Here is a 10,756-nt window from a genome sequence, read left to right as displayed (position 1 = left end):
CACAATAATACAAAGAATCCAGACTCTCTGTGAATTTTCTATTTTTACGTGGTTTATTTTTACTCTATCACTTTATTCTGTCTCTTTAAAGACTTTACCTTTTTTTAAGGCATTAACTTTATTCTCTATATGTATTTTTTTCTCTCTCTCAAGCCTACGTACATTCATCCAACACTGTGATCCATTTAGTGGTCTGTTTGAATCTGTTTTACTGTGAATCTGTAATTTTTTTACTATCCAGGAGCATTTCTTAAAATGTTAAGCACTTCTTAAAAACTTAAGTTGCACCATGTACAAGTAATACGGTACTGCCTGTGTACTGCCCAGTCCAAACCTTAACTGTGCTGTTATTATAGTAATTACGGTAGTTCCTGCCAACCAGCACAGTTCAGCATGGAGCAATTGCTCCTGCCTCAGATCCATTTGGTGCCCCTGAGCTGAGTACAGTTTTAGGCACACAGTAAGTCCACATTGGAGCCGCAGTCAGCAGTTTAATTCTGAGACTGAGCGTGCGCCACAGAAACTCTTTTCATCCAAGTTACAGCCAAATCTGACATGCAGAGCACTGCACAGTCTGAAAACACGTCTCTGTTTGGTGGCAGGAATCCGCCATATTCTTCTGCCTGCCTAAGCCTGATTCGGCCGTCTGCCCAGGTGCAGGCAGAGAGCACTGAGCCATCAGCACGGTCTCAGAGCACTCTTCTTCTGATCCCAAGAGGGAACACAATCATCCAGTCCCATAAAATCCATTGAAATGCTTTAAAGCCAGAGTTTACACTGGCAGCACAGCCCCAGGAAGCTGTGCTTTAAAATGGCGCAGCGTTTTTTCTGCTGCTGATGCCGAATCAGGAAATCTCTCTACAGCATGCCACCAATTAACAGCCAAAAGCTGTGTTAAACTCTGTTTTTTTTTTTTTCTCTGATTAAAATTAAGCTTTCTCAGGTTTTACGTGGAGTTCATTACCACGCTGGGCACCACTCTGTTGAAATAAGAGCAGCGGGGCTGCGTCCCTGGCACCCGGCCACCCACATGGTTAGCTCTAACTTATGCCCCAAAATAATTACACTGAAACTGTATTCTTTTAAACACCACTTGGCCCATTATATCTAGCCTTTTCTCGGCTAACTCTCGCACCTGGACTAGCCCATTTCTAATAATCTGTGTAGCCCACGAGCTGACTTACGAGGAATGATCTTAACCTGAGTCTGCCTGGAGTGGGAGAATCATGGCGACTCACTGACTCAGCTTCTTTCTCCCAGCATTCTGTTCTGTTTACTCCGCCTATATAAATTCTACCCTATGAGAGGGCCAAGCAGTTTTCTTTATTACTTAACCAATGAAAGCAACAGTTTAGAAAGAAATCACTCCCACATCAACTGCCTGGCCCATTAGTTCCAGCCTCTTATTGGCTAGCTCTTACATATTGATCTAACCCATTTCTAGTAATCTGTGTAGCCCACGAAGTGGCTTATCAGGGAAGATCTTAACCTGCATCTGTATGGAGTGGGAGAATCATGGTGACTCCCGGAATCTGCTTCTTTCTCCCAGCATTCTGTTCTGTCTACTCTGCCTACCTAATTTTCTGTCCTATTAGGGCCAAGCAGTTTTCTTTATTAATTAACCAATGAAAGCAACAGATAAATACAAGACCCACCTCCATCACAACTCAAGTGCACAGCTGCTAATTATATTATCTAGAAAATAAAAAGATGTAGCTTCCTTGGATATAAGTTGGACCTAGCAAGTCATGGAGAAAACATTAGACAATCCTTGCGTTCATGAAAATCCAAGCAGTGAGAGAGATCCTGCCAACCTTTAGTTTCTTCTTGATTCTCTTGAAAGCTTTTAGACTTTTCCCAATGAGAATGCTATGGGGGTGGGTACAGAGTTCCCATTCTTGACAGCAAATGACCAGAGGATACATCAGCATCCTTTGCTTCATGTGGAAGCATCCATACACAGAGGCCATCCTTTCCCCCTCTGGCCTCATACTTCTCATTCTGTATTCAGTAACAAGTGGAGTAGGCACATGTTGGCACACCTAAGTCCCATCTCTACAGAGATGAGAACTGGCTTCCAAGAGCCATTCTGAGAAGCCAGCTACCTTATGGTGCTCCAACAACCGGCTACTTCAGTCAACATAAACTGTGAAGCACCTTTTCCTGATCAGCTGGTACCTTCCAGTTGGTACCTTCGAGGCATGAAAGGCTGTGGCTTGGTTTGAACCACAAGAAATACCAGGATCTCTGTCCAAAGTGAGTTCATCCCAGGATAAAACTATCAATGATTAACAAGGTTTGGTTCAACCATTGCTCAGGCCAAGTAATTAGAAAGGTCCACAAGACTAGACTGTGTGGAAGGAAGGAAGTATAGGAAGGAAGGAGCAGGGACCTTCAGAGGGCTTCACCTTCCAGGCAGCACTTGCTCTCAAGTTTATTTTCAAACACACAAATGTACTTCGTGTAACAGGAATCATCGTGATGGATTCAAGGGTCTTCTTTTCAGAGGAGCGAGGTACAAATGTCCTTAGGTTACTTAAGGTTAGATTCTGCTGATCATGCAGCCAAAACGTGACAAAAGAGTCACTGTCAATCTGTACATCCCTGTTACATGAGACGAGCAATTCTGGGACTCTTGGACTTTAAACAGCAAATGACGAGTCAGATTTTTTTCACCCTTATCTGGGTAAAGGGTCAGGTTCAGACCAAAGGGATCCTGGAGCTGCCAAGACCTTTCACACACAGAACCAGGACAGGGGCGTCTGTCGGGGAGCTGGAGCCTGAACACTACCTCCCAGCTTTCTGGAGTGCAGCTGAAGATTACACTGACATCCTGATCCTTTCTGTTCTACTAGGCACTGTTTGGACCATGTGATGAAATTTCCAAATTAGGAATATCTCTTGGTACAAGATAGTTCCATCTAGAATACCCTTATTACCTCCCCTTAATGTCTCAATTTTGTAAAAAGATAGGAACAATATCAATAAAAATCCAGGGGAATTATAGTACCACACCTTAATTTGTTGATTTCATATTTATAGAATGTATTTTTACTGAAAATAGATTCGTCTCTCATACAATACATTCTGACCACGGTTTTCCCTTCCCCCACTCCTCCGAGCTCCCCACATCTGCCCTATACTTGGTGTCCACTTCCCCTCCATTTCCTCCTCAGAAAAGAGCAGGCCTCCAAGAGACAACAGCCAAACAGGACAACACACGGTACAATACAACAAGGCAAAAGCTCTCCTAGATTCTACCATTCCACAGAAAACTTATAAAATGAGGAAAACAAACAAAGGTGTCTTTCAAATGAGAACTAACAAAGCCTGGTTTGGTCTTTTAGTTGAAGAAATCTGAGGATGGCTTTTCAGCAGCATGTTTCAGGGAAACACCCATAAATGCTCTCCTTACTTGAGTTAAAAGCATACGGTTTGTCTTCCGCTATTGCAAAACTCGCACTGGGCACCTGCCCTTGAAGGAAGCAGCGAAGGACAGCTCCAAAGATAAACTTTCTTCCTCCAGGTCCATTTAAAACCTGTCCCGCTTCAAACGGAGCAAGAGCAGGTAGAATACACTCTGGCTGCGGAGAGAAGGAAAGTCCGCCTGCAGCACGAGAGCACCTTCAACAGCATCATGAAGGAGAGCGGCCGGTTGGATGGTGAGTCAACCTACGCTCAGGAACTGCGTCATGACGCACAGTGCGACTTGGCTGATGCGAGATCCGTTTTCTGACAGACCTAGGCAGTAGAGAGGAAAAGGACTGGACATTCAGACTATGCGTGGTGATCTAGGCCTCTAGGCTGGAATTCCTCTTGAGGAGGAAGCGGGGGACAGGAGATGAAGTCTTGGTGATTGTTAGCGAGCAAGCCCTTAGTAGCATGGGTGAAGTAGGGGTGGCGGCCAGGGCACGTTGATAGGAAACTTCAGAGGTCACTAAGCTCTTTCTCATCCAGGGCTTCATGTGAGCCGTGTATCTTCTCAACACAAAGGAAACTCCAAGCGGAAGATGCCTGCTGGAGGACTCCTGTGATGAGATTGGAAGGGAAAGAGTTAATTATATTCCCTAGTGACTTCCACTCTGACGCTTGACCTCAGCAGTTTCCCAAGTTCTTTGCTGTCGTAGTTCCCCTCCCAACTCTTCGGTCTTTCTCTTTAACTCCATCTCCGAATTCCAAGAGAGACCACAGTGTGGAAGAGGAGATGAAGCAAGCCAATCCGGGTGGCTGGAGAAGCCAGCAGAAGTTCCAACTCCCTGACCTGGAAAGAGGGAGAGGAAAAAGAGAAAGGGCAGAAGAGGACGGGAATAGGTGGGGACAGGATGAGAAGGGCCAGGACAAAGAGGGCAGGCAAAGACCAGAGTTGAGAAGAGGAGGTAGAGTATCAGACACATGGAAGCCTCGTGCTGGACAGGGGGCATTATTAGGGTTGCGGGACAACCCTACAGAAGCCCACTAGGTAGGAGAGATTTTCCAAGACTTCTGCCTTGAGAAGAAGTTCAAGGTTCTAGTTCAGTCTGCAGGGCCCTCAAGGTCAGTGGCATTGTTTTCCAGGAAAGAAAAACTTGGTCATGATTCAAGGCTGATTGGGATGGTTGGTGTGGGCATTATTGAAGTAGCAGTCGACTTTAAGAAAAAAGGGCATACATGCTGATGTACTTTCCAGTTCCTGAATATCGGTAGGGCAATAATATCACTTATGGAAGCAGAGACTTCATCTTTAAATTTACCAGACTTAGAATAATGTCTTTCTTTGAAAAGGTGGTCTTGGTTCCAAGATGTATTTTTTTCCTAAGGACGAAGTAGTTGAACCCTGAGAATATTCTTAGGGCAGATTAGAAGACCATTACTTAAAAACAAAAGGAAATAGGCAATCAACCCATGTCCACCTTGTCTTCTAGCCACCAAAGCTCCAGGAAGGACATAAGATGACAAAGACCCTCACATCTGCTTCAGTCTTAACTCAGGGAAATGCCGGTGGTTAATATTGCTCTTAATGAGGCTGTACAGTCCCCCTGCCTTCAATGGCCTTCCTAGCCACATAATCCTTCAAAAAAATGCCTCTGTTCTTACTGAAGTTCCATCACCTGGGTTTCTAAAGGGAATGTACACAAGGTTCTTTGGTAATTTCAGAAGGGAAGTCTGATGTCTGTGCGCATTTATTCCGGACCTTGCAAGAATTTGCTTTACCCTCTTCAGTCATCGCTTTGACATCCATGGCTCATGCATGCATCATTTTCCAGTGTTCTAACTTGAGAACTCTAGAGCAAGAGGTCTAGTGAGGAAATAGGCATCTCTGGGCTGAGCAAGGGGCTGGACAGATGGTCTGGTACTTACTGGAGAAATGGAATGTGTGATTGTGGATGAGATCATGTACTGCCTTATAAATGTCTGGCTCCTTCCTTCTCAGTATCAAGACAGAAAGAACACATCAACTGCTTAGTCCCATCTAGTACAGATGTATTACACGCCTACCATGAACAAGGAACATGCTTGTTATAAGAGGCAAAAAGATGAATAATACAAGGTCTTTGCACTTGATAGCTCAACCCTAGTATTGTGTGCATGAATAGTTCCTGAATAATGTAGGCAGTGATTAAAGAAGTGCAGACTCCAGGTCTGTGGGCCTTGGGGAGGACCCTTAGGGGGTCCAGTAAGACCGACTGAAGGAGGAGAAGATGAATTAAACAAATTTCGTTGCTGTTTAGTTTCGTTGCTGTTTAATTTTCCTTGGAGGCTGATCAGAGCAGATCCATATGTTTGCTTCAATTTGGATTTGCAGATTTTGAAAAAGTTTTTCTCACTATTTGATTTAATCTGTCCTAACACAGATTGTCCTATATTCTTTTCAATGAAGCAACTTTTCATCTGTCTCTATCATATCAATCTGATCTTCATTTGGGAAATATTACTAGCTTCCATGTCACCAATGATACCATGGAACTTAGAGGCAGTTTTCTTAAAGAAAGAACAATGGGCAGTGATAGCACATGTGGTCTGTCCACTCCCTGTCCCCTAGGTCTCAGAGAGGCTGGTTTTGATTAGAAAACATATTCTAAAAGAAGGTAGACAGGTCATCATCAGTGGACGGAGGCAGTGGTTCTCAACCTGTGGGTCACAACCCCCAGAGTCAAATGACCTTTTCACAGGGGTTGTACATCAGATATTTATATTATGATTCATAACAGTATCAAAATTACAGCTATGAGGTAGCAACAAAAGTAATTTTATGGTTGGGGGGGATCATCAAAACTTGAGGAACTGTATTAAAGAGTCACTCATTAGGAAGGCTGAGAACCACTGAACTAAGGGATGTATATCGTCAGACTGATTAAGCGGTCTTTGCCCTTTGAGATGCTACATGGTAGAAATGAGTATTGACAGAATATTGAGAAAGTTGATTCCAGACTCTATGTTTTCACAAGCAAAGCGGAAAATAAGAGATTAAGTTTGTAAAGGATGGTTGAAATGTGTTATTGTACCACTGGATCACTAGGGAAAGGGATTAGAGTTTGAGCTATTTCGATCGTAATTTGTCAGTAGAAAATGATATCATCAGAGCATTGTCCTGGTTGAACCTCTCCGGGTGTGCAGAATGAAAAGAAGAGCTAGAAGAAAGCAATCTGAATTCAGGTCAAAGTTCCTGATCAAATACAGAGGACAAATGTGGAATCAAGCAAGCGAATTGGTGAAATAGCAGCTTCAGAGCACTCAACAGACAACAGCGGAACTTGATCACTTGGCTCGCAGAACGAGGTCTGTTTACAGTTAGCTCTAGTGAGCGCTGCGATCTGGAAATGTTCTCTGCACCCGAGGAAACTCTTAAGTTATGTACAAGGAGACACACTTCCACACAAAAGGTACTTATCCTGAGTCCACGTTGGCATGCACGCCATGGCTGATGCCTGTATGTGTTTAACCTGACCAAGGAGTGATTCCCCAGTGGTCTTTGCGGGCTGCCCATGTCTTCATAGACGTGAGTGACCTTTTTTTTTTTTCTTAGTTTCCCCTCAGAAAAGATGAAACTACCTAATTATGGGTGTTTTTTAAACAACATCTGTCAGATTGTAAGATCTATTAATTTTTATTTTGTAATTGTTTCATAATCATTTAAAAATAGATACTACATGTGCAGGATAAGGGATTTACAAAGTGAGAAGGCATACAGTTAAAAGACATAAATCTTCCTCCCATCTGTGCTACACGTTCATCCGCATGTTCTGGCAAGAGAAGAATTAAACGCTGAGAATGTTATTTTATAATGTAGTTTATAGATAGTTTCTAATACCAACTTAATATTTTCTTCTGCTCAAAAACATGTCATTTGGGCAAGCGATAGTAAACTGAAAATATCTCAATCAGCACTAACTCATCATGTTTTTAGAATCTCAACTAATAAGATCAGATTTGCAATCAGAGAGCAGAGTACGGTGGCATGCACCTGAATCCCAGATGCTCTCGAGGCTGAGGCAAAGCGACTGCTTGAACTCGGGAGTTCCGAGCCGGCCTGCACAGCACAAGATCCCATTCCAGAAAAACAGTTAGAAAATTAAAAATAAATAGAAGTTAGAAGGGGTTAAGATTTTACATGTCTTAAAAAAAAATCATCCAGAAAACAAAGCCAGTTTTGTTTACAGCAATGTGATAGACTTGATGTCTAGGGAAAAGCTACAGTTTGTTTGCAAATCTGTCTCAGCAGTCAGGAAGGAAGAGAAAGCAGCTATGTGGACAATGACTTGAGAACACCAAAGAAGCAGAGAGAAGCTGTGCTCAACCTGGCAGGCACTGGTTCTGGGAACTGCAGGTACCCAAAGCCACAGGGGGAAGAGTCAGGCACTTGTCTTAGGTGGAGGGGTGAACCAGGAAATCATGGGGAGCTGCAGTTCCCCACAGGGACTCCCCATGGAGAATTTCTCCACTAGAAATTCTCCCCTTCTTTCTGGAGGGGGTGCCTTTCTCTCTTGGCTTTAGCTTTGGTTGGCATAGGGGAATCGTTGCCTTTGAGAATCTAGTTCCAAGTTTATCTTCATGCAGAGTTGGTGCCCGATATCCACCAGTAGCCTGTGTGGAAGCAGATCATGTGACCTCTAGCGCGCTGTGAACTGTATTCTAGGCCCCCTGTTTTCAGCAACAGCATATAATTATCCACTGTGGAGAAGTACCTAGCCCAGCTTCAGGGATTTCCACAATTTCCAGGCAAGACATAGAATAGACTAAGACTATTTACAGAGTTTAAGAGCAGCCTAGGCTACAGAGCTGAGACTCCATCTCAAAATAAAGAAACTTCATCCCACATACACATATATATGTATGATATATAAATGTTATGTGTGAGCATGTGTTATGTGTGAGTGTCTGTGTGTGTGTGTGTGTGTGTGTGTATATATATATATGTTATGTGTGAGTGTGTGTGTATGTGTGTGTGGTGAGAACCTAACACTCATTTAACTGAAGTTGCAGAGATAGGGTCGAAGCAAATGGTAGAGACACACATTTAATTAAGAGATGACAAGAATATTTAACATACTTATGAAAAAAGGTTGACCTCATTAGTACTCAATGAAATGCAAATTTTAACCAACATGAGATACCATTTTCACACCCACTAGCTTGGAAAACTTGCATGTTGCTAATACTGTTTAATCAAAAGAGGGAGGAATGAGACATAGCCTAAACAGCAGATAGTTTGGTGTGTGAGGCAGTACAACCCGACTGTCTTAGTTAGGGTTTTAATGCAGTCAAGAGACACCATGACCATGGCAACTCCTATAAAGAAAACATTTAATTGGGTTGGCTCTTACAGTTTCAGAGGTTCGGTCCGTTAGCATCATGATGGGGAACATGGCGGCGTGCAGTCAGATGCCGTGCCGAAGGAATGGCTGAGAGTGCTCCATCTTGCAGGCAACAAGTCTTGCAGGAAGTCAAAACCTCAAAGCGTGCCCCTTCAGTGACACACTTCCTCCAACAAAGCCACACCTCCTAGTAGTGCCACTCCCTATGGGATTATGGGGGCCAATTACACCCAAACTACCACACCAACCATAGCATTTCCTTAAAGAATTCTACTGAGAGGAGGGACCATAACGTGGAATGAATCAGCAAAGAAGTTCCTTTATTCATTCTGCAAATCTTTATTAGTGCTGGTATTGTGGAGATGAGCCTGGCTAATCGTCACACACACACACACACACACACACACACACACACACAATGTCTTATTTGTGTATGTGCATATGTGTACGCAGCCTTGCACATAAATGTACACACACGCATGTGGAGGCAGGTGAATAGCAGTGTTTCCTCAATCACTCTCTTCCTCAATTTTATTGAGACAGGGTCTCTTACTGAGCCTGAAGCTCGCCGGATGCAGGTTCAGCTAGAATAGCCTCAGGAGCCCCCCTGACTCCATCTCCCTAATCCTGGGGTTATAGGGTCACACCACAGCACCTGGCTTGAAAACGTGAGCTCTAGGGGATCCAATTCAGGTCCTCCAGTTTGTGCAGCCTGTGCTGTGCTGAAAGAGCTGTCTCCCAGCCCTAGTGACCGGGAACTTGCGTAGAAAGAAGGCATTGCTATGTGGGAGAGCACATGGATGAGCCAAGACAGAAGAGGAGGCAAGTGGGCGTGGCTTGGTAGGAGGTGGGGTGGGGTGCAGCAGACAGATGGATGAGTGGAGAGGCCCTGGGTTTGAAGACAGTCTCTTCACAGTAGCTGATAAAAGACCAATGTGCATCACAGCGATGGGAGGGGACCTGGCTGGGGATTGATAGTCACACAGGCTAGACCAGGGAAGAGAGGGCCTGGAGGTCACAGGAGAGATCTGAGAGTTCGGCTAGAACAGTGGGAGCTCTTTCCACATTCTCAGCAAAGGGCTGAAACGATCAACAGAAAGAAGGAGAAGATAGAAGAAATAGATTATCAGCTAGTTATGATGGTCTTCATTGGGAAGTGATGTTAAAGGCGCTCTGGTCAACTAGAAGAAACGGCTCCTGGAACAGCCTGTTTCCTATGAGTGACAGTTGGGTTTATACGAACACACTGCCTGCTGAGCTCTGCTATCCCAGCTAAGTCCCTGGGATGTAGGTCCCTGCTCCCCCAGCAGCACATAAATTACCAGATGATGCCTGCAGCAAGGCTGAATGTGTATTTCTGCTTTGCACCCAGAGCAAATGCTTTCTCCATTGGTGAGAAGTGGAAAGTGTTGTTACCTGCCTGTAAATGAAACAACCAAGTCCTAAGAAGCAGGAAACACAGGGAAGTGGGGAGTGATGTGTGGGTCTTTTCTCCTGTGATGGTGCATAGGAGATTATAAATCACAGAAGACACAGGGAGAGGCACTGATACAAGCATCTTTTCTCCTGTGGCCATGCATAGGGGACCACATTCCCATGCTGCAGATTATGAGACTTCATGTAGTGTCAGTGGCTCCTCCAACCCCATATTCTCTTATTTTAGTGAAATATTGAGTGTTAATTGACACAGGATAGATGGTCTATATTTAAAGCCCGTAACTTGAGTGTGTGCATAAGTATACAACAGTAAAACTACCCTTACCATCAAAAGACTGGCATATTATCATCAAAATGTCTACCTTTCTGTACCCCTTTCTACCACAGAAAGTTCCAGTTTAAATGGAACCATTATTTTAATCAGAATTCTGGTGTATTTGCTTGACAAGTGGGGAACCTCTCCCCATCCCCAGTTGTGTGTGTGTGTGTGTATGTGGTTTTTTTTTTTTTTTTTTTTTTTTTTCGAG

The 10,756-nt window shown here is 43.9% G+C and overlaps 1 protein-coding gene across 1 annotated transcript in view; it reads left to right on the top strand.

Annotated features, from left to right (window-relative positions):
* Positions 1 to 10,756, top strand: part of Acot12 (acyl-CoA thioesterase 12) — a 41,806-nt gene that overhangs the window by 15,981 nt on the left and 15,069 nt on the right. Inside the window, exon 5 of the mRNA XM_005356510.3 lies at positions 3,527 to 3,662. Within this exon, the coding sequence (XP_005356567.1) occupies positions 3,527 to 3,662 (136 nt within the window). The remainder of the gene's footprint in view (positions 1 to 3,526; positions 3,663 to 10,756) is intronic.

Source organism: Microtus ochrogaster, chromosome 19 (assembly GCF_000317375.1).
Source record: "Microtus ochrogaster isolate Prairie Vole_2 chromosome 19, MicOch1.0, whole genome shotgun sequence".
NCBI classification, from domain to species: Eukaryota; Metazoa; Chordata; class Mammalia; order Rodentia; family Cricetidae; genus Microtus; species Microtus ochrogaster.
Note: the sequence above shows the minus strand (reverse complement) of the source record. Positions and strands in the feature narration are given on the sequence as shown.